This window comes from Salvia splendens, chromosome 1 (assembly GCF_004379255.2).
Source record: "Salvia splendens isolate huo1 chromosome 1, SspV2, whole genome shotgun sequence".
In the NCBI taxonomy this organism is placed as follows: Eukaryota; Viridiplantae; Streptophyta; class Magnoliopsida; order Lamiales; family Lamiaceae; genus Salvia; species Salvia splendens.
In genome coordinates, this window is record NC_056032.1 from 41629725 (window position 1) to 41654257 (window position 24533).

A 24533-nucleotide genomic window follows, 5' to 3' on the forward strand; every position below is an offset into this window, starting at 1 on the left:
GCACACCCAACCAAAGCTATAGGCACTGTGTGATAAGAAGTCTGCTGCAAAATATCTCTCACGATGCACATGGCGCACCACTGCTGAGTCTAATTTCTCTCCAATAATTGTATGCATTGATTAGTAACTAAAATTAGCCTAAGAACTATTGCAATAACTAAAATTGACCCCATCTGCATCCAGATATTTTAGACATATAAATGCAAAAAGAGGTAAATATGGCCACAAAACTCATTCTACTACTTACCAAAAAGTAGAAGGATTTATAGGCATGCTTAGTTTCGAAAAGTAGAACGAAAACACTTTAAGAGGCAAACTAAAATGGCAAAATAGAAACACTCATAGGAAGAGGGAGTGCATACTATCACAAACTTTTTGGTATAAAAGAAGCTTAAAGAAACGTGCACAACTTGGTTTCATTTTCCATTCCGAATCCAAGTATCAAATCACTTGAAAATGTGACTATTACCAAATTTCAAGCCAGACGAGATGGAGACAATTGTGTAAGTTGATGACAACAATTGTAAAACACAGGATATATTGACTACTATCTTGTTCTTCTGTGTGTAACCAGATATATAACACCTTCATTCTCTGCTCCCAGATGGATGCTAATACCGAGCATCAGTCTTAGAAGCCAACACAAGGACAGATCATCAGAAACAATCAGACAAGGTAAAGGAAGGGCATACGTGCTTCTGGTCTTCTAGGTTGAGTCATCAGCGGGCAATGTTCCCTTGGAGAATACAAACTTGTTGGTTACTCCGAACAAGTTGGCAACTTTTAAGACCACTTCTTGGCATGCGGAACCCATTGGTGACATGACTTCTGGAAGACATGGCATACACTCTGGCAAACACTCTATCTTATCCATGGATGGAGCGAAGAGTGACAATACTGATCGACAGAAAATAAATCTGCAATAGTTGGAGGAAATATATCATCTCTGCCAGTCATATCACAACATGAATTTGAATATTCTGAAATACCCGTTCCATTCCATTCATTTATCTCACATCAAAGACACAACTGAAATGTGTTAATTGAGTGACATGCTAGGAACACAGAAAAGACGAAACGCAAAAGTAAAACCTGCTGGAAAAGGAATCAATAAACATGTGTTTGGTGAAGCTCTAATCAGGATGAATTAAACTAAACTTGGCACCTTAGAATAGCACATATGAAGGATCTCACATCACAAAATTTTTAGCATAACTTCAGAGGTTCATATTGCGTGTGATCACAAAATCTTTGAAATAACTTCAGAGTTCATATTATGTGAGAAGTATATATGAGCAAAGAAGAATCAACTACCTCAAAAGGAGTCGCCTCAAGAATGGATCAGTTAAAATTTGAGCCCAGACAGAATCAAGACTATCAGCCACAGCCAATAATGATCCCAATTTATTTACTGAGGACTGCAACAATTGCTCTCCTCTATTAGCCAGGTCCTGAAACCCAAGTGTTCCGTTGAAATATTACACATTTATGCAAGATACTAAAGATTAATAGAACTTATAAGCATCATTCACGAATAACTATCATACCATTTCAACATCATAGCCAGTAAACCCAACCAACAGGGCAAATGTCTGTATAGGAGTTGTGAGAAAACTGGTGAACAAGCTACCACTAGATCGCTGAGATGATTCTACAGTAGGTGATGTTACTGGAGAAAGTAGAATAGCAGCACGTTCTCCTTTTTCTGCACCACTCATAGCCTGTAATAGATCATGCTTCGATTAGTTTTGGACGTGCATAAAAAAGAAATTTCTATGATTCTCTCTTTTAACTAAAGAAAATTCTTGTTGAGCCTTTTTCGTTAGCATCCAAAGAAGAGGATACTAACAAAATAATTCCAAAAATAGAGGTGTAACCCATTTTTCCATTTTCCATGTACTTTTTGCATCAACATAAGTAAGTCAATCCCAAATATAATGGGAACCTTAAATATATTTGTACTTGACTGAGTAGGTGTATGAAATCATTGATCCATTCAATCAATAGAAAGTTTAATAGATGCATGGTAATTTATAGATTAAGTGTACTAGTTCACAACTTCAAGGCCTTTAAGCCAACTAACTAGCACTAATAAAACATAGAGCAAAATGAGCAATTCTCTGTTACCCTAGTTCTACATGAGTAATTATTTGCACAGTACATGAACATAATAGAGCCATGGAGTGTGGTAAGCCAAGATTTCAATTTCAACATGGCACCATAAGCAAAGATTTCAATTTCAACATGGTACTACTATTGGGTTCTAGATATATACAGATCATACACATCTCTGACATGATGCTGATGACACTGCATATAACTTCAATTTATTGGATGTAAGCAACAGATTTTGCAATTTAAACTAGGTGACGTGAAACAGAGTGATATGAAGTGGAATCACAGTGAGACCTGAATCAGGTTGGTGAAACTTACCTTGAATGCTTTACTATTATCACTGTCAACAATTAGAAAAAGGGGCCTTCTGGTGAAGGGCAATATGTCCGAGGGATATATGCAGTTCATACCTGAAATATAACATTAAATATTTCTCAGTGTCCCAGATTTTAGAAGCTGAAAAAAAACAATGAAAAGAATGGCCACTCTTTCTGACATCAGATCAAGCTTTAGAAAGAATTTTTTTTAAGTGGACTAATTTTAGGGGACAAACCAAAATGGCAAGGGTGGACTACTTTTTGGGGACGGAAGGAGTATATAGTTAGGATGAGAAGAGGATCAAATAATTACTAAGAGCATCTGATAAGAGGCTGAACAATATTTTTGTATTTCCGACCCACATGTAAACCATCATTAGATTCATACTGAATACTTGCCACAGGCTGGTCATATAAACAAGAAAACGTAAAGAAGGAAAAAGATGATAGAATGTGATGGCAGGTGTATGCTTGTGGGAAGAGAACAGTGGCCCAATATAAATCCATGTTGAGCCAGCCCATAGTGCATGGGCTTTAAACCAAATATGGTAGTGATGCGTAGCATATTTCTGATATTTTTTCCCCTAAACTACATATTTTTATGTTAATTATAACTCATCAAATTGTATTTGTATTGAAGTTTATGAGGGTTGGAAGCTGGAAGTTCGCCGGGTGGAATTGGCAAAGCATGCAAAGATCAGAAAGTTCGCCCGGTCGGGCGATTATGAGCTTCAAAACGCCCGGTCGGGCGAAACACGTAAAAGCATGAGGAGAGTCCAGAAAGTTCGCCCGGTCGGGCGATTCTTCAAGACACAAAACGCCCGGTCGGGCGTTTTCCGCGATGCACCCAGTAGCAGTTCGCCCGGTCGGGCGATTATCCCTTCTAATTTCGCCCGGTCGGGCGTTTGGTGACTCTAACTGCAAATTGGCAGTTTCCTCGTGGGCGGTTGCTGGAGAAAAGAAAAAGGCTGCAGAGGATTAGACGTGAGGAGGGAAAAAGAAAAAGAAAAAGGAAGGAAAGAAAAAAGGGAGAGGGGGATAGGCAGCAGTGATTAGACGGAGGGGACAGCTTCAGTCACTCAACAAAAATTGAGGAAAAAGAAGTTGACTTTTGAGGGAGATTTAATTGAAAAGTGCCGATTGATTTGTAGTGAAGAATTGTTAATTCTTCAAGCTACTCCATAATTCAAAGGCTTCTTCTTCCATGTCAATTGCTCCTAGTTTAATTATGCTTGGCTAAAAATCTAGTGTTGCTCCAAACATGTAGACGAATAAATTATTCATGTGATTTATGCTATGTTCTTCTGTATCTTATGATCGTCTTCATCACAATTTCCTTGTTTGAATCTATTACTTTTGGTGCATCATTAGTAGTAGTTCCATAATCCTAATCAAATGTCTCTTTAACTTTGAATAGGATAGATCCTTGTGGTGATGAATTATCAATTAGATTTGTTCAAATGATAATTTGATAATGGATTTCTTGTGCTTATAGTAATTGATCTTTGAGTCTCGCGCTTCCGTAGGGTCCATAGATTAATGAAAATTAGTTTATAGAATATGTGTTCAACTATTCTTAAACTATTGTTTGTCGAGCATGTTCAGTGCTAGCATCGAGAATTGATTTCATAGTCCCATAATTCATAAGATAGAGTTGGATATTAGAATAAATCAATGTTTTATCCGTAAATGTTTGGAGTAACAATTTCTTCTCTTCATTTGTCTAGCTTATTTAATTTCTTGTAATTGTTGTTACATGATCTTTAATCAAAAATCAACAAACCAAAATATCTTTTATTATGTCTTTTCTGTGTTTTGGAATTAAATAATCGTTTCCTTCCCTGTGGATCGACACCTTAATTTACTACACATGACCCTGTAGTCTTGCAGCGAAGTAGTATTTTTTGGGTTAATTAGTTGAACTTGAGTGTTATATTATCTTATTATAATAAACCTGAATTTACACATCAAGTTTTGGCGCCGTTGCCGGGGAAGGCAATAGATTGTTTAACTTCTAGTTTGTGTTTTGTTTTATTTTTATTTGATCTTTCTCTTATTTTTGTAGGTACTCATTTCGTGTTCTTGGAGGTGATAGCCATCTACCACGTCTGGACTTGAAGACGAAGGAGTATATTTTCTAGGTGACTTCTTTTAACCCTTAGTTAGGTAGTTTAGTTTTCACTTAAGCACACACGTTTTATAGGACTTACCCCGAAGTTGTCGAGAGGTCTCGCTTTCGGTTATAGGAATATATTGTGCTTGGTGTATTTTCTGTTGTGTAGGTAAATTTTAAAAAAAAAAAAAGAAAGAAAAGTGAATGCACACACGATCACAGGGTACACCACCGTTTGGATTACTCTGTTATCAAAGAAGAAGGGTTAGAGGTACTTCAGTTGAGATCTTTCCGGACTATCCGAGTCCAATCAGAAATAACCGGCTTTTTGGTGAAGAAAGGGAGGATAGACAAGAGTCAGACGGTGAATCAATGGCTGAGAACAATGAGATTCCACCACCTGTGGTGAGGTTTGGCGACACTCTGAGATCGGGAATTGAGTACCCAGGGGAGTGTGCCTACGCAAATGACAACGTCAACATTCCACCTCACTACATCAGTTTGGTGAATGGAGGAAATCTTTTTCATGGACGGGATGATGAAGATCCGGTGAGCCATTTGAATGCCTTCTACGAGCTGACAAACTCTCATAGACCTCCAAATGTGGAGCATCATCGAATTAAGAGGGCCCTATTTCCGTTCTCATTGAGGGAGAAAGCAAGAGGGTGGTATGACTCATTACCGGGTTACAACATAGCAACATTCCAAGAGCTGAAGACATTGTTTCTTTTGGAATATAACTCCCCAATGAAGATCGAGAAGTTGAGAGAGGAGATCACATCTTTCCGACAGAAATATGACGAGTCTTTTGCAGAAGCTTGGAAGAGATTCACGGAAATGATAAGGAAATGCCCAAGTCATGGACTAGCTCCGGGGCATGACCTTTTGAAATTCTACAAGGGACTTAACAGTGAAGGCACGGGACTAGTCACTGCAGGTTCAAATGGGAACCTAGATGATTTAACTCACGATGAGGTTAGAGCCTTGTTTCAAAGGTTGGCCAATAATCAAAGGAATTGGCATAATCCAAGAAGAGCAGCTGAGAAGGTAGGAGATACATTTGGTGCTACCAAAGATGCAGAAAGAGTGACAGCCATTGAGGCTCAATTGGCGGACATAAGCACTCAAATGTCATCAATGACAAAGGCAGTTAAGTCTCTTCAATTGACTCCTCAACCCCAAGCTGTGACTGTGATGAGATGTGGATTGTGTCAAGGAGGGCATCATACTGATCAGTGCCCAAGTCTTCAAGGACCTCCCGTGGAGGATGTGAACTATATTGGCAACAATCGCCAAGGGTTCAATCAAGGCAACCAATACAACAATCAGCAAAATTGGAGGCCTCAACAAGCAAGTTGGAATCAAGCCGGTCCTAGTAACAGTTCGGGTAATCAATGGAGGAACAACACTCAACCTCCGGGTTATGAGAAGAAGCCATCGGTCGAGGATCAATTGGGACAGATTCTCTCTTTCATGACTAAGAGTCAAAAGGAGAATGAAAACTTCAAAGATAAGACGGTGGAAAAGTTTGGGCAGATCGATGCTACAATGAGGAATCTTGAGACTCAAATTGGACAGCTTGCTACAGCATCACATACGAGGATTCCTAACACTATCCCAAGTAATACTGTACCCAACCCGAGAGGCAATGAACAGTGTAAGGTAGTGACGTTGAGAAGTGGTCGTGAGTTGGATTCTACACCATCAATGGACGGCCAAGGTACTTCCGGCATCTCACACGCAGGGGCGGATGAGATGTTAGGCTTGCATTCCTCGCACGCAGGGGCGGACGAGGCATGTAAGGGAAGTCCCGCGTTGGTGCATGGTGCCCAACATGGTCAAGAACAGGCTGCATCCGGCAGCAAGGGACATGGTGTAGAATCCGAAGTAAGTGAAAGGTTGTCAGCAGAAGAGAAAGGAAAGCAGAAAGCAGAAATGGAATCAAAGAGACAGATGATGACAAGTCCAGCACTAGATCCGAAAAGCAAGTTCAACTTCCCCGATCATATTCCTCCTCCACCATATCCACCCAAGAGGAAGAAGAGGGTCCCTAAAGAGAAAAGCTTTGAGTGGATGATGAACGTGATCCGGAAAGTGAATGTGGATGTCTCATTAGTGGATCTCTTCACTAATTTCCCCAAGTTCTCCAAGTTCTTCAAGGACATGATGGCAAATAAGGAGAAACTTCAAGATGAGGGGATAGTGGCATTGAGCATGAATTGCTCACAATTGATTTCGGGAATGATGCCAATGAAGAAGAGGGATCCCGGAAGTTGTGTGATTCCTTGTGAGATCGGGAATACAATCTTCACAAAATGCCTATTAGATCAAGGATCGGGGATCTCACTTATGGCTTTGAAAACTGCTAGAGCCATTGGATTAGAGAAGAGGATGGAACCCATCGACATTGCTCTACAATTGGCTGATCACTCCATTGTGAAGCCCACTGGAATAGTAGAGGATGTCTTGGTCAAGGTAGACAAATTCATCATCCCTGTTGATTTCATAGTCTTGGACATGCCCGAGGACAAAGAGGTACCAATTTTGTTTGGTAGACCGTTTCTTGCCACGGGAGATGTGTTGCTTGGAGCAAAGGACAACTCAGTCACGTTCAGAATTAATGGTGAGCAAGTGACCATTAATGTTGAGAAAGCGATGAAGCATCCTAGTGATGCAAAAGCGTGTTTTAGAGTTGATGTCCTCGACAAGTGCATTTTTGACAAGATGTGTTGCTCGGCGAGAATAGAAGGAAGCGTGTATGATAAAGGAAGCTTGGAAAGAGACTTTGGTTCGACAATTAAAGTTGATTTTGATTTTGATGAAAGTGAGGATGCTCAAATTGATCAACCAAGTCTAGAGAATGAATGTGTGGTGGATACTTTCGTGGCGGATGTGCAGCCCTCAATTGAAGTACCACCAAAGCTAGAATTGAAGCCACTCCCGACAAATCTGAAATACGCATTCCTTGGTGAGGATGAATCTTTACCGGTTGTGATATCGGCGATGTTGAATGATGAAGAGGAATTGAAGTTGATAGAGCTACTGAAGTCACACAAGAAAGCTCTAGGTTGGTCCATTGCCGACATCAAAGGAATTAGCCCCGCAATATGCATGCATAAAATCTTGATGGAAGATGGAGCTAAGCCGGTAAGAGAGAGACAAAGGAGGTTGAACCCACTTATGCAAGAAGTGGTGGAAAAAGAAGTGAAAAAATTGTTGAAATTTGGGATGATCTATCCCATTTCCGATAGTGAGTGGGTCAGCCCGGTGCAATGTGTACCGAAGAAAGGAGGAATAACCGTGACCGTCAATGAAAAGAATGAAGTCTTAGCAACTCGATTGGTAAACTCATGGAGAGTTTGCATGGACTATAGAAGATTGAACAAGGCGACAAGAAAAGATCATTTTCCGCTGCCATTTCTCGATCAGTTGCTAGATAGAATTGCGGGTTATTCTCATTATTGCTTCTTGGATGGATACTCGGGGTATAATCAGATTGCAATTGCCCCGGAAGATCAAGAAAAGACGACATTCACATGTCCTATTGGTACGTATGCCTTCCGCCGGATGCCTTTTGGGTTGTGCAATGCACCGGCTACATTCCAACGTTGCATGATGGCAATTTTTTCCGATATGAATGAAGACATTATGGAGATCTTCATGGATGATTTCTCCGTCTTTGGATCCTCATTTGATCTTTGCTTAGAAAATTTGAGACGGGTCTTACAAAGATGTGAAGAATCGAATCTCGTGCTCAATTGGGAAAAATGTCAATTCATGGTCAAAGAAGGCATAGTGTTGGGACACAAGGTGTCGGAGTTGGGATTGGAGATGGATAAGGCTAAGATTGATGTGATTTCGAAGTTACCTCCCCCAACAAATGTGAAGGGCATCCGTAGTTTCCTTGGTCATGCAGGATTCTACCGAAGATTTATAAAAGATTTTTCAAAGATTGCAAAGCCACTTTGCAACTTACTTGAGAAGGATGCCAAGTTCGTCTTTGATGATAAATGCCTTGAGGCATTTGAATTGTTGAAGAAGAAGCTAGTCGAAGCTCCTATTATTATCACACCGGATTGGTCGAAGCCATTTGAATTAATGTGTGATGCTTCGGACTATGCTGTGGGGGCCGTTCTAGGCCAAAGGAGAGACAAGGTCCTACACGCCGTCTACTATGCTAGCAAAGTACTCAATGAAGCTCAATTGAATTACACCACGACGGAGAAGGAAATGTTAGCAGTAGTGTATGCCTTTGAGAAGTTTCGGGCATATTTACTTGGCACGAAGGTGGTAGTGTTCACGGACCATTCAGCTATCAAATATTTGATGAATAAGAAAGATGCAAAGCCTCGGTTGGTGAGATGGATTCTCTTACTACAAGAGTTTGACGTGGAGGTTAAAGACAAGAAGGGGACCGAGAATTTGGTAGCTGATCATTTGTCTAGACTAGAGGGATTGGAAGAGACGGAAGATGAGAGAAAGAAAAGGATCAATGAGAAATTTCCCGACGAGCAAGTGTTGCAAGTGGAAGCTCGGGAAGCATATGTGCCGTGGTTTGCCAATTTGGCGAACTACCTTGTCACGGGTATTATACCAGAAGGGTTGTCTTCTAACCAAAAGAAGAAGTTTTTGAGTGACACCCGCACATATGTTTGGGAAGATCCATTTCTCTTCCGTATTTGTAGTGATGGAGTGATTCGAAGGTGTGTTGGAGATCATGAGCACCTTCAGATTTTGTCTGCTTGTCATGATTCTGTGTATGGCGGCCACTTTGGAGCACGTCGAACTGCGTTTAAAGTGCTTCAATCAGGATTCTTTTGGCCATCGATCTTCAAGGATGCAAAAGCCTATGTCGAGAGATGTGACAGTTGCCAAAGAACCGGCAATATCTCGTGGAGAAATGAAATGCCGATGAATAACATTCACGAGGTAGAACTCTTTGATGTTTGGGGAATAGACTTCATGGGACCGTTTCCCAAGTCTAATGGGCAACAGTACATTCTTGTAGCTGTTGATTATGTGTCCAAATGGGTAGAGGCAGTGGCCTCGGCAACCAATGATGCCAAAGTGGTATTGAAATTTATCAAAAATTACATCTTTAACCGCTTTGGGACACCGCGAGCTATAATCAGTGATGGAGGAACTCATTTTTGCAATAAGTTATTTGATAACCTCCTAGGAAAGTATGGTGTCCAACACAAGGTTGCTACCCCTTATCATCCCCAAACAAGTGGTCAAGTTGAAGTCTCCAATCGTGAGATTAAGCGGGTGCTAGAGAAAGTGGTAAGGCCATCTCGGAAGGATTGGGCTCAAAAGTTAAATGATGCTTTGTGGGCATATCGAACGGCTTATAAGACCCCGATTGGAACTTCGCCATACAAGTTGGTCTTTGGAAAAGCTTGTCATTTGCCGGTAGAACTGGAGCATAAAGCTTATTGGGCTTTGCAAAAGCTCAACTTGGATTATGATGCTGCAGCCGAGAAGAGAATGTTTGACATGAACGAAATGGACGAGTTTAGGCTTCATGCTTATGAGAGCGTTGATCTCTACAAGGAGCGTGCGAAGAAGATTCATGATGCAGCCATCAAGCCTCGTCATTTCCATGAAGGACAACTGGTCCTTTTATATAATTCTCGGCTCAAACTGTTTCCGGGCAAGCTCAAGTCAAGATGGTGGGGTCCTTATGTGGTGCACAAGGTGTACCCCTATGGTGCTGTGGACATTCGAGATCAGAAGAGTGATTCTATTTGGAAGGTGAATGGCCAACGCTTGAAGGCTTATGTTGGAGTTGAAAGTGGCATGGAGGCAAGAGAAGTGGCTTCTCTGGTGGAGCCAAAAGTGTAGATCAAGGATGAAGAAAGTCGAGCCAACGACTATAAACAAAGGCGCTGATTGGGAGACAACCCAAGTTTTTATTTTTATTTTTTTTTATTTTTTTTTTTTTTTTGTTTTCTTATGTTGGAGGTTTTGTTTGCTCAATTCTTTCCTCTAACATTTTTTTTTTGAATTGAGTGTTTCTTTTTGTAGGTTTTGTTTCTTTTTGTAGGAGCAACATGGAGATGTGACATTTGTTGGAGCTTAAGAGGAAGCACACCCACAAAGAGATATACACCCACCCTCCCACCCAAATGCACTATGGATTTCATGCCAAGTTTGGGGGAGTTATCTTTCCCTTTACTTTATAATTGTTCTTCTATGCATGCATTGAGGACAATGACGCATTCAAGTTTGGGGGGGTTGTCAATGATTTTTATGCTTGATGCATGTTTATTGGGTGTATTATTTGATAAAGATGTTTTGAATCTATGTAATTGACGGATGCATGTTTTATCTTCGGCTTTCTGGTTGGGAAATCTTGCTTGATTTTACTTGAACTTTGAAGCTTAGGATGAATGGAATGGGTGCATGAATTTACTTGAAAGAGCATGTTGTGATTACAATCGATTTCTTGAGTTGAGGAGAGTGTGAAAATCGCATGTCTTGTGGAAATTATTTTGGATTGATTTGCTTTATCGAGTGAAGTGCTTGCGTCCGTTTGTGTTAATGATTTGGGAGGATAAGGCACTAGGATGAACTTCATGGCCAAATGATCACATGCCTAGTCCAACAAATGATCCCCTAGAAGCCACTTTGAGCTTAATTCCCTATTGTTTGTGTAAACACTTAGCCGATCACTTAGCTACTTAAATAAGCCTCATTTTAGCCTCATCAATTGACCTTGCTACTATTTGAGTGCTAAAAACGAGTTTGAGCTTTGGTGGTTTGAGTTTGAGTGTAGGTGGTGATTTGTAAAGAGTAGACATATCTAGACTTGATGTAATGTGAAAAGAATGAAGTTCTTCTAAAAGAAAGAAAAAAAAGGAAAAAAGACGACCTCCAAATTTGCAAAAGTCGAGGTCTTACAAAAAAAAACAGAAAAAAAGAAGAAAGAATAAGTTTGATGGAATAAAGATAGAGCTTCTATTTTTGTTTGATGTAATCTTGTCTAGAGTAGATCTCAAGTTTGGGGGAGTGAAAGTTTGGTTGTAATGTGTAAGTTTTTATTGTTTGATCTTTGGAAGGAAGTGTAGGGGGGAAGAATTTGGCACTCAAATGTGTAGCTTTTGAGCTCACTATCCATATTTATCCTACCTCATCCCTAGCCCCATTACAACCTTGAAATAAGACCTTGGACCTAATCGTTGATGCTTGTGGATGTTGTGTAAATAGCTTGGTAGAGTTAAAGAAGTTTGATTTGAAATCCGTGAGTCTATGTGATTAGTAATGCTTGACGAGTCAATGATGACGGTTTGAGTTGTATGATCTTATGCTTGGACTTACTTTGAAATGCACCTTGACTTGAAGTTCTAGGTTGATAGGTGATTGTTCTTGAGAGTGGGAATTTTTGATTGGAATTGTTTGGGGTTTAGACTTTGTCATTCACGTCCCTACATGATTCTTTGTGATTAAAACTCGTTGTGGGTTAGACCTGTGTTGAGTTATTGTGCTTAAAATAAACCTTGCTCGAGGGCGAGCAAGAGCTCAAGTTTGGGGGTATTTGATGCGTAGCATATTTCTGATATTTTTTCCCCTAAACTACACATTTTTATGTTAATTATAACTCATCAAATTGTATTTGTATTGAAGTTTATGAGGGTTGGAAGCTGGAAGTTCGCCGGGTGGAATTGGCAAAGCATGCAAAGATCAGAAAGTTCGCCCGGTCGGGCGATTATGAGCTTCAAAACGCCCGGTCGGGCGAAACACGTAAAAGCATGAGGAGAGTCCAGAAAGTTCGCCCAGTCGGGCGATTCTTCAAGACACAAAACGCCCGGTCGGGCGTTTTCCGCGATGCACCCAGTAGCAGTTCGCCCGGTCGGGCGATTATCCCTTCTAATTTCGCCCGGTCGGGCGTTTGGTGACTCTAACTGCAAATTGGCAGTTTCCTCGTGGGCGGTTGCTGGAGAAAAGAAAAAGGCTGCAGAGGATTAGACGTGAGGAGGGAAAAAGAAAAAGAAAAAGGAAGGAAAGAAAAAAGGGAGAGGGGGATAGGCAGCAGTGATTAGACGGAGGGGACAGCTTCAGTCACTCAACAAAAATTGAGGAAAAAGAAGTTGACTTTTGAGGGAGATTTAATTGAAAAGTGCCGATTGATTTGTAGTGAAGAATTGTTAATTCTTCAAGCTACTCCATAATTCAAAGGCTTCTTCTTCCATGTCAATTGCTCCTAGTTTAATTATGCTTGGCTAAAAATCTAGTGTTGCTCCAAACATGTAGACGAATAAATTATTCATGTGATTTATGCTATGTTCTTCTGTATCTTATGATCGTCTTCATCACAATTTCCTTGTTTGAATCTATTACTTTTGGTGCATCATTAGTAGTAGTTCCATAATCCTAATCAAATGTCTCTTTAACTTTGAATAGGATAGATCCTTGTGGTGATGAATTATCAATTAGATTTGTTCAAATGATAATTTGATAATGGATTTCTTGTGCTTATAGTAATTGATCTTTGAGTCTCGCGCTTCCGTAGGGTCCATAGATTAATGAAAATTAGTTTATAGAATATGTGTTCAACTATTCTTAAACTATTGTTTGTCGAGCATGTTCAGTGCTAGCATCGAGAATTGATTTCATAGTCCCATAATTCATAAGATAGAGTTGGATATTAGAATAAATCAATGTTTTATCCGTAAATGTTTGGAGTAACAATTTCTTCTCTTCATTTGTCTAGCTTATTTAATTTCTTGTAATTGTTGTTACATGATCTTTAATCAAAAATCAACAAACCAAAATATCTTTTATTATGTCTTTTCTGTGTTTTGGAATTAAATAATCGTTTCCTTCCCTGTGGATCGACACCTTAATTTACTACACATGACCCTGTAGTCTTGCAGCGAAGTAGTATTTTTTGGGTTAATTAGTTGAACTTGAGTGTTATATTATCTTATTATAATAAACCTGAATTTACACATCAGGTAGTACTAGTATTTAAAGGTTTTATGTTATTGTTTCTTGGGAGTATCAAGAATTATATTGTTATCTGGACAACTTGTCATTGGCTTAGCCTTGTTTGAGGATTATTATGGTATTTATCTTTTGTGTTCTGCCTTCACTCAATGAAAAGACAAAGTCAAGCCTTCAGGTGACGTGTTTGAGGTGCAAAGGTGCAGCAAGGTACATACGACGCACATGAATCAAGCACCCCTGATCTCCCATTATAGCATATTATTCTATATATTATAGATACAGAAGATGAAACTATTATTCATTCAATATTAAAATGTAGCACATGGTCAACAAAAAATGAATTATAATACTCATTTACCTCCTCCAGGTCCATGAGGTCCAATATGTAGGCAATCAGCAGCATACCCAGAATGGTCCGTAGACTCCGTACTATCACTTCCAGGACTGGTTGGACTGGAGTCAGAGTTGATTGAATGATACTGAAAGCCCCTCACTAAGCTTTCAGTGTAACCAATAGAACTTCCTGCACGAGTTGGAGATGAAATTACATGTGAGCTGTTTCCTGTAGCAAATAAAATGATGTCCATCATGTTTGACAATGCGAGGTAGAGAGAAGTAATGTGGACAGTCTCCATCATGCATAGACTACACTACCTGAAGCTGAAAGGTATATTAGGAGTATTCCATCAGAAGGAAGCTCCTCGCAGACTGTCCCCAAGACCTAACAAACACGCATTGTCACTCTAAAGAGAAAGTTCTGCACATCTATATGCATAGTTAAAAATGAAAATTTCATTTGAGAACTCTATGATAAAGAAGTATTTTTTTCATAATAAAGAAAGCACATGATTAGGCATAATAATAGCAACTGTGCATAATAATAAAGAACTAAGATTGAACATCAGAGTTTTGACAGGAAAATAACATGAGGTTCCCAACTCACCTTTGGCTTATTGCACAAAGAGCTATCAACAATGTAAGTGACACAAAAGAATATTACAAATATCTCATGCCCTATACAGCTCAGTCATCGATTTCCAAAGGTATAGAGTCATAGTTATTGTTCCAGTTCAACTTACTATTGTTGATAAAGACCCAACCTGCAGTTTGTGGTGGCGTAGAAAAGGAAAGGCTACTCTTGAATGTGAATACTCACCGCCATGAAATGGGTGACAGATGGACGAAATAGGATGGCTTTCCTTGGGTTAGGCGGCAAAGTTGGATCAGTAATATCCTGATTGACACGACTAGGCCCTGATGCCCCATTTTGGCCAGCACCAGATCCAAGTCCAGTGGAGGGAGCCAAGTTTGCTTGATAAAAAGAGCCACTGGGTTCCCACTCCAAATTTTGTAGCATCCTAAAGGTGTCGAGTGTGAGTTCTGCAAATTTGACCTGGCGCACAGCAAAGAGAAACATATGATAGCTATAGTTTGTGAAATTAAGCACTCAATTCATTATTCAACAAGCATGGGAATATTTTAGGTAACAAACTCTGGTAATAAACCACTTAGATATATTTTCGTTACTGGGTGCTTAGAGAATAAATAATACAAACCTCATTAGGATGGTAACTGCATACTAACGCATCTTTTAGCCTTAGTTTTCTCTTCACATCTGTAACATGTGGGAGACAATCTGGGTGAAGGTCCAATACAACACTGTATCTCAAAGGCCTGAGATTCATAAAAGCTGTGTCAGCTTTCAGGAATTTCATTATCTCCTGAATGACAATCTTCCATTCTTTAAAGTCAGTTTCCTGGAATTAAGACCATCATATAAGTGATTCAATAATCTACAGTCAAACTATGGTAAAAGTACATCAGTGCCATAAAATAAATCTAATGAATATTGGATGGATATGAAGCTATGCATTGAAGAACAAGGTATCCCTCCCTGCTAAGCACCTCTATATCTAACACTCAACAACGTGAATTGGACTTTGATGATGATTATAGATAACAATTAATAGGTGTTCCATGTAAAAGGGGCCACAAGAATGATTGAAATAAACTTGATTCAGGTTACCTTTAAGTTTCAAAACTGATCCCAATATGGGGTCATTAGAAGCAACAGGTTTAAATTGAGCTATCAACTTCAGAAATCAAAAGGTGTACACTACTTCCTTATAGGCTAGTTGAAACATGAAAACAAACTTTTAAGATTTGCAAGTTGATTCATCATATATGAAACAAACATGATAGGCATTTTTCTATAAGATTCAAGAAAGCAATGTGGAATTTGAAGCATTTCTAGAGACTAAGAACTACACGGATACTCAAATATCAATGCGTACATACATATACTACCTCCGTCCCTTAAAATAGAAACTATTTCCATTTTGGGTCATCCCTTAAAAATAGAAACTTTTGAATCTTTCTATTTTAGGATATGGACCCCACAATCCACTAACACTACTTCCACTACTTTTTCTCTTTCTCTCTTTTATTTTACCCATTTTTCTTTTCCTCTCTCTTACTTTATCAATTCTTTTCTCTTACTTTATCAATTGTGCATTAAAACTCGTGCCGTTTTAAAAGTTTCTATTTTTTGAGGACGGAGGGAGTACATCATAACAATATCATATACAGTTGATCCAATTCTACCACAACCTGTGCCCAATAACAACCACAACTTAATTATTACTATTGAGCACATAGATTGAGAAACTAACCTGGAAGGTCCTTCTGCACTCATCAAGCAACATTTTAAGCTGATTTACCAACTGATACACCATCTCTCGGCGGTTCGAGACCAAACAAACTGTCAGAAAACGAGCAAAGAACCTCAACTGCTTACTAGCAAGACTGACATCTTGATACAGCCCATCCTTGAAGTACTCCCTGGTCAAAATAGCCTCGTAAAATATGTAAGATTCTGCCAAATAATTGGCCTCACCAGTCCTCATATACTGTCCGAAATAAAGCTGGCCAATCCGAGAGGCAATCTCGCCAATCTCCCATCTCTTAATCCCAGCCTCCACCAACTTCTGCCGATTCTCTTGCTGGAACTTCCAGAGCTGAGTGTAGACCTTAAAAACTTTATAGAAGTACGTATCATATCTGCGACACCGTTATGTAGACAGAAGATTTTCAGGCGCCGATCATTTCCAGCAATAATAACACAATTAAATTTTCGAAACCATATCTCGATTTTATCGCAGGAATCATGCACATATACATACCCCTAGCAACAAACTAGGGCTACTCCTAGACTAATCAAGAAGAATTACACTCAATTCCACAAAATGATAATTGTCAATAAGCAATAGAAAGAGAGGGGAGCAATAACTGGAAACGACTGTGACTAGTGAAAAGGTTTACCTGGTGCGTTGATAGTAAGGCAAATCGCGGATCTTAGAGAACTTTTTATCGGCCTTGGACACCAGATTCCAGTACACTTCGCTCACCGGAATATTGCCATAGCCGCTGTGTGGCGGATGATTGTGAGACATTTTTTTTACTTGATTACCTGCAATTCTGATATGAAACAGAATCTTCTACGCCGTTTCTGAATAGCAGTCTGGTGTACTTTAGAGAGAGAAAGTATATCGGAATCGGAGTGACGATGGTTTGAGGGAAAATTTGGGGGTTTAAGAATTTGTGTGGTGAAAGTCACTAAAATAGAATATATATAAAAAAAGGAAACCGTTTTTGGTTTGACTTGTGCTTGACAAATCCGGCTAGTTTATAGTTTATAAACACTGGAAAATTGTTAAGTTTAATCTATTAATAGACGTCTACAACAATTGTGTGATTTTACTTTAATTAACACGTATATTCATCTTTTTTATTTTTAAAAATATTACTCCATTTGTTCTCTCTCTTATAGTTGAGGCAAAACTTTTTGGCACAAAATTTAAGATAGGGATGTTTACTATGTTAAATAGATAGATAAAAAAAATAAAAGAGAGAAAAAAATAGAGAGAATGGTGTAGAAAGTGTATAAAGTATAGAGACTAAAGTAAGAGTGAGAAAAAATATTAATTATTACTATAAATGGAAATGATACAACTAACTTTCCTAAATTGAAAAATGAGGGGGGTGTACTTTTTTTGTTCATCATTATGTGTTTCGCTTTGATTTACACTAAATTAACGAATGAGAATTTTTCATCGGTAAGGATATCTTCTTTTTTCTTGGGTTTAAGGCAATGCATATATTCGAAACCAAACTAAAATATCCATACTTAAGTTAAGCCGATTGAATTTATTTATGAGCTACTTACATCGGACTAAACACTCAATGTGCTTTTAGGATCATAATAACGTTACATTAACCCTAAATTAAATAATAAAGTCCGGAACAAGGATAAATTAATAGAGAGGCCTAAATTAAAAAAGAAAAAACTAGAAAGAAAGTAGGTAATGAGCCGACTTCAACAAAATTGTTTTGCACCCACTATGGGATGTCAAAACATACCATGAACACATGCTTTCAATTGTGGACTTTCAATAATGATGGGAGGACGACCACAAACTCAACTAGAAGTTGTCAGCTAAAGGAAAATTGGCGATTGGAAAGGAAGAAGAGATCAACGGAATGGAGGGATTAACCATCCTCACGAGCAACTGAGGGGTCACCTACATCAAAGGAGAGATTGCTGGGGAGGAAGAATGGAGGTTAACACGCGTGAAGAACATGTTGGAGCGACTAGGGTTTCTGCTTAATTCGTTACCTCTGGCGCAACATCTGCATTCCACTGAGGGCTGAGGTGTGGTCGGCCATGTTGTTGCACATGGGGTAGCCCTCGTCTTAAAGGCTACCCGCTCGAATCCCTCTTTCCTGGCCTAGGCTATCAATGTATAGAACTGAGGCACCACTAACATGTCCCCATGGCTCACCCGATCGGCCATCATGGTTTACTCGTTGTGGTCCACTACCTCAGCCATGGCCTTTTATCATTGATCTTGTCTTGTACACGATAGCCATCCATCGCCAATGTGGGATCAACATCGAGTTATGCAGTTTATATAATATATTTGAGACAACTTTAGACTGACGAATTTGTTACGTGACCGACATAAAAGTGTCTTTCTCGGCGCTCGTGTGGATGTAGCCAAGGATGTGGATTTTGAGTTTCCAGCCTTCATAGGGGATTGGTTTTGAGCTTTGAATTTGAAGATGTTGGAGTTGGGTGGAGATTCATCTCCTTGGAAATGTTCTAGTGACCATCACTTTCTGATAAGTATTGAGGCCATCTAATCTAAAAGCTTGCATTGTTCCATACCATTGGATGAGAACAAATCTGAGCACTGTAGCAACAAGAAGAAAACACGCAGCCTAGGGAACAATTGCATATATCCTATTTCCATGGTATTATTGCTTTTGAGTAAATATTTTGCCATATTATTTCTCCGACCAATCCATAACACACCCCCTGGCCAGCAGCACCTAAGGGAAGAGAATCAAAAGTAGCACTGAATACGCCCATAAAGCCATTGTATTCTCATTCGTTGGCACAAGTCCTCAACTAGTAAAACTCGACACCATAGTGAAAACAGTAAAGGTCAATCTCTTGATCCCCTTGTTTCAGACCGCATTCTTTGTGCCAAGGCCTAGATACACCGAAACTTATATGATCTCAATAATCTGCACCTCCACACAGAGGACGACCGCAGCAACCCCCACGCCTACGTGCCTTGAATCGCCCTCAAAGTGACCAAACATATTTGTTTTGTACCCACCATGAGATGTCAAAATATACCAAGGACACTTGATTTTAATTGATAAGATTTCCTGTATAGCACTACTTCTGGGTAGATATTTTGCCATATTATTTCTATGACCAATACATAACACACCCTTTAGGAGTGTATTCCCCAACAACAACACATGAGGGAGGGAAGTGAATCAAAAGTAGCCCCTATACTCCCTCAAAATCACCATATTCTCATTCGTTGGCACTAATCCATAGCTACCAAAACTTAACACTACAGTGAAAACAATAAAAGTCAATCTCTTGATCCGCTTGTTTCGGACTATATTCTATGCATATGAAACAAGGCTTAGATACACAGAAGAACAATCAATATAGAGTCAAAATCCAGTTTTCACCTAGTAAAAATATTGAAGTCTTTCAACCTATGATGTCACAAAAACAAAAAACATTATTTATATTTTATTTGTAAATTTGTTGCGTAAAGTCGAATGATATCCTGATTTGAGATTACCAACAAACCATATCTTAGCCTATTTTCCCCCAAGCCTCCATCAATCTTAATAATGCTACACTAGTCACATTGATATCAAAAGTTAATATACTTATAGAATTTATGGTACAGATAGAACAATATTAAGTTGTTATCCTTCAAAAGTACAATAGTATGAAACTTTCATTTCATTGGTGGATTAAGTAACAATAACATGTGGGTGTATATGTAATTTAAACTAAACAGAATTCATCATTATTTAGGGTAGAGGTTTCATTCATTAGTAACATTGTTATTAGTTAATAATTATATTTTATAGAAAAAATCAATCTAATTCAAGCACTGTAAATAAATAGGAGCTGATCGATCGAAAAATAAAATAAGAGAGAGAAGAAATGAAATCAAAGCCGGTCTTATTATTAGGAGTAGACTCAACCGTGGAAGCTTAGATTATTACATTGAGCCCTGAAAAACTAGGGTATTTCTTGTTGGTCTAGAAAACAAATGTAGGAGCAGTATTAGTGGCTGGCGGGAGAGAGCAAGAAGGTTTGTGCGCCACGGTTGATCTTGATGGATTGAGCCTCGGCGGGCGACATTTGGTAGGCGTTGGTGAGAAGTTGCCCTGAGGGCTGAGGTGTAGCCGGCCATGTCGTTGCGCATTGGGTATCCGCTGGTCTTGAAGGCCACCCACTCGAATCCCTCGTTCCCTGCCCGTGCAGTCGATGTATAGAACTGAGGCACCACCAACATGTCTCCCTGGCTCACCCGGTCGTTCATCATGGTCTGGCCGCTGTGGTCCACCACCTCAACCTTGGCCTCGCCCCTGGTCACGTACACGATCGTGTGGCCATCCATCGCCCAGTGTGGGCTCAACATCGAGTTCTGCAGTTTATATGATTGATTTGAGACAACTTTAATTAGACAAGACAAGACAGACAAAAGTGTGTTACGACTTTCCGGCCTCCCTAGAGTAGATGTCGGCGTCTCTTTGGTTTTCAATGTTGGTGCGGATCTTCGTTGTGCAGAAAGTTTCTTCGAATCCGTTGTTGTGGTGGTAAGGCTTAGAAGATTCTTTGATGTCTTCGTCAGGGCGGATGTATCTCATGCTCTCGCGAGCCATCACGCTCAACCCTCTCTCTTCCTCGGTCGCCTGATCAAGTCAGGGGAGACGTTGAAGGCATCTGCCATCAGCTCGGCGTCGAACGCTTGGAATATGTTGTGGAATGTCTTCTCGCTCTTGCCTGCTTGTGGTGCTGAACCACCCAAGTAGAACGACTGCCATTTGTTTTCATGAATGTTAGAAAACGACATTAGTTAATGTTAGTGAGGAATGTGAGAGTGGAATGGTTGGATTTTATATGGGGGGTGAATTGCATGCTTCATTTTCTAACACATTTGCATGTCGCATAACACTTGGCCATGGATGTCTGAGATTCCTTGTAGTACTCCATTTCCTAACATTCAATTCTACTTAACTTAACCATTTATATATACTCCATACTCCATATGCTTTGAGTTTGATCTTACTGTCAGGATTCACTTTGCATATTTCTGATTATACATTAATTTATTAACTGAGGATTCAGGAATTTATTACTTTTAATAATTTAATAAGCAGCTTGTTAACCTGAGAAAGATGACATAAATAATTTCATCAGTATAATTCATTAGTCTCTTACTTAATTTGTCACATAATTCGAATCAGTACTTTTGTAGAATTAAAATTTTGCTTGATGTTTGGGTTAGTTGTTGCATTCATTTCTGTCCGGTACTAGAATCTTTTCAGTAAAATAAAATGAAGTACTAATAAGTTAACAATAAAAATAAAATTGAGGAATCATGCTAATACAAAATTAATTAGGAAGGTATATAACAATGTGTATATTCTTTGCTATTACAATGTGAAGAAAGTGGAAATACTGGCATTTTTATTTGCAAATCAATTTTGTTTTAATATCAAATTAATTGTGATTATGAAGCAATCTTACAACCCGGCCATGCTCAACTAACCAACAATAACACCGCTAAGGCCCCGTTTAATAGTTATGCTTCACTAGAATAATAGTTTATCATAATTCTACTTCTACTGTATTATTTTGTATACAAAATAAATTAGTCATAAGCTTGTGTTATTTTTTCTGTCCGAATAGGCTCGCACTCTTTCTCATATTTTAAAGAATAATTGAGCCAAAGAAGAGATGAGGCTATTTATCTTCGTTCAAAATCAAAGAAAGATACTTAATTTAATTTAATTACCTCATTATCCTTAATTAATTGATTATCTAATTACTTTGAAACAAATGATTTACCTTAAAATAATCTTCTCTCTCAAAAACCTTTCCTCCAAAAGCCGTATATTCAATAAAATTACTTGACTCAAATTCCAGACAAAAACAATTATACTGCAAAATCATAATCTAAAATCCCAACATATTCACAAACTATACCCTAAACCATCTTCAATTATTATACCTCCACCACCAACCACTCCAATTAAACATAAAATAAGAAATTGCATTTTCCCCTATTCTTAATAAGATAAAGAAATCTTCAATCCTGTGCAAATAATGCTAAGCTTGGGACCTCCATTTCCATTATTGGAATTTATCATGTAGAAAGCTTCGGAATCTTTGGCCTCACAATCCTCTCGAATTTGGCTCTCATATACTCCCTCCGTTCCTTGTTAATAGATGCGCTTCTTTTCGGCACATAGATTAAGAATGGTGTATTAAGTGGATAGTGAATAAAGTAAGAGAAAATAAAGTAAGAGAATTAAAGAGAGAATAAAGTAAGAGTGAGAGTTACTTTTTACCGAAAATAGAAATGACTTAAATATTTTAGACTTTCAAAATTAGAAAAATGACTCAATTAACATGAAAATGAGAGAGTAGATCATCTCACTCCGCGCCAGCGCCGCCCATGGAGATGGGGCCCACAATGCTCAACACCTTCCAAGTTCTCATCAAATTGCGGCGGCCTTGTACCAGAGGTTCAAAGTTCTCTTTTCTTTATACTTCCTCTGACCCATTACACATGACACTCAAAGTTCTCTTTTCTCTATACTTCCTATGATCCATTACACATGACACATTTTTTTGGGCACAAGTTTTTATACTCTTCTCCACATTATTTTCTTTCTTACTTTACTTTTTGTTTCATTTTAACTATTTGTTATTATTATTATTATTATTATTATTTCAAAACGAGTGCAAAAAATGAAACGCTTATATTAAGCCAGAATGGAGGGAGTACCAAATATTGACTAATGATAATTTAACTATCTAAAACTAAATAATTTAACATGATTTTTTAACCATTTAAGTAATCCCAACTACATACCAAACGAGGCCTTAGGGGTAGTAGCTATGTTACAGCAAGTTAAGAGCTCTTATAAGGTATTTGATCATACATTTATATATGTACGTTAGTGTTAGTGATAGGCTCGTATCACTTTACTAGCCCGAGTAAGTCCTTCTAAAAGCCCATGTTTTAACTAGAAAAATTACACCATATGCTTTGATGAAATGACTACGCTACCATGTATCTTTTGTTCTGTCATCTCATCTGGTGCATACAAAATCAAAATGACGTGCTTTGAAGGAGATAGAGTAGAAATTCATATGCAAACCTTCATCCTTCGTTGTCTAAGTAGAGTACAAACTTACTAGTTTTTCCCAGAAGACAATCACCCTTCCATCAACAAAAGGTAAATGAGTGAATACAAGACAAATTCGAGAATAAAAGCAAGAGATAAGGGATAAAGGTCGATCGATTACCTACTAAGTTCGCAAAATCAAAATGGGTGAAAATGAAAGTACTTATCACCTCGTCTTGAGAGAGCAGAGACGAGTGAGTGAAATAGTAATGGCAGGAGGGATCTAATTTAAGACATGAAGTTAGGTTTAATAAGGGTATTATGGTAACGTGAAAGGAGAATATATTTGCCAAGACAAAATATAACCTAATTATTACATTTTGCACCAAACATGAATTCATGATAAGAAATTTTTTTAACTAAGTTACTAAAACAAATAAGATACCTAATTAAAACATATTGAGTTACATATTATGCTTATTATCATATTTTGTTTATCGATTTAATTTTTATATCGTCTCTCTCCAACACTCTCTCAGTTCCAAAAATAATCTAGAAATCTTCCAAATTCTCAATTTATAGGTCCTACGTTTTATGCTCTCTCCAAGAATGGAGGAAGGGCACTATGGCATTTGCGTTAGCTTTTCTACGAGACCTCGACGTCACTGGCAGCGGTGACGTGTGAATTTGGAGAATCTTATTTATTGCTTATTTTTGTGCATCTTTATAAAATTGGAAAGCCAATACTGATTTGTTAGTATATTTGCTAGTTTGATCTCCTAATTGTTCCAAAGCAACTAGAAAGATATTCTTTAACCAGAAAGAATTCGGTACAGATGTAGTATACCTATCCAGAAGTTTTCGTAACTTAATCATATAAGGCAAAGAGTACCACATACCTTAACCCATTTTTGAATTATTTAAGTTCGATCTACCACTAAGAATTTATAGGTTGTGGGAATTTGCTACGGGTGTGTATTGTGAAATTTATACAATTGTAAGAAAAGGACTGATGAAACGCAGCTAAGTTCGTAGGACAGACACCCTTCTCTTTCATCCATTAGTTTAGGGTTCGAGTCAATCTTTATAGAATTTGAAAAACAACATTGATTGTTGATGTATATGCTAGTTTGATCTTCCATCCAAACAAGACAAGAATAGCGCTCATAGATTAACCCATTTTAGAATTATTAAACTTCGATCTATTACCAAGTATTCTTATCTGTTGTGAAAATTCGCATTAGAGTTATAAAACTTAGGAGTATGTGGTGATAAGAAATGCTGAAATGAATTGA

At 38.5% G+C, this 24533-nt stretch overlaps 2 protein-coding genes and 1 non-coding gene across 5 annotated transcripts; all 3 read right to left on the minus strand.

Annotated features, from left to right (window-relative positions):
• Positions 1 to 359: 359 nt before the first annotated feature.
• On the minus strand, positions 360 to 17104 carry LOC121752373 (protein SCAI-like). Of its 3 annotated transcripts, none has more exons than XM_042147416.1 (10): positions 16816 to 17100; positions 16167 to 16554; positions 15051 to 15251; positions 14651 to 14887; positions 14149 to 14215; positions 13853 to 14017; positions 2434 to 2525; positions 1548 to 1721; positions 1315 to 1451; positions 360 to 917 (listed from the first exon to the last, which is right to left on the minus strand). In XM_042147416.1, the coding sequence occupies exons 1-10, from the start codon at positions 16944 to 16946 to the stop codon at positions 707 to 709; spliced, it is 1803 nt and encodes a 600-aa protein (XP_042003350.1). In that variant the 5' UTR covers positions 16947 to 17100; the 3' UTR covers positions 360 to 706. The 3 variants fall into 3 exon arrangements, with proteins under 3 accessions (XP_042003350.1, XP_042003341.1, XP_042003358.1); XM_042147407.1 differs by having other exon boundaries at positions 13853 to 14056; XM_042147424.1 differs by lacking the exons at positions 360 to 917; positions 1315 to 1451; positions 1548 to 1721; positions 2434 to 2525 and adding an exon at positions 11818 to 12481 and having other exon boundaries at positions 13853 to 14056; positions 16816 to 17104.
• Positions 5305 to 5411, minus strand: LOC121757989. The gene has a single exon (XR_006041298.1). It is a non-coding gene; the product is annotated as a small nucleolar RNA R71 (small nucleolar RNA).
• A 2992-nt stretch (positions 17105 to 20096) lies between the features above and the next one.
• LOC121791767 (11S globulin seed storage protein 2-like) lies at positions 20097 to 20763 on the minus strand. The gene is made up of 2 exons (XM_042189624.1): positions 20605 to 20763; positions 20097 to 20525 (listed from the first exon to the last, which is right to left on the minus strand). Exons 1-2 carry the CDS (start codon positions 20761 to 20763, stop codon positions 20097 to 20099), a joined length of 588 nt encoding a protein of 195 aa, XP_042045558.1.
• Positions 20764 to 24533: the final 3770 nt, after the last annotated feature.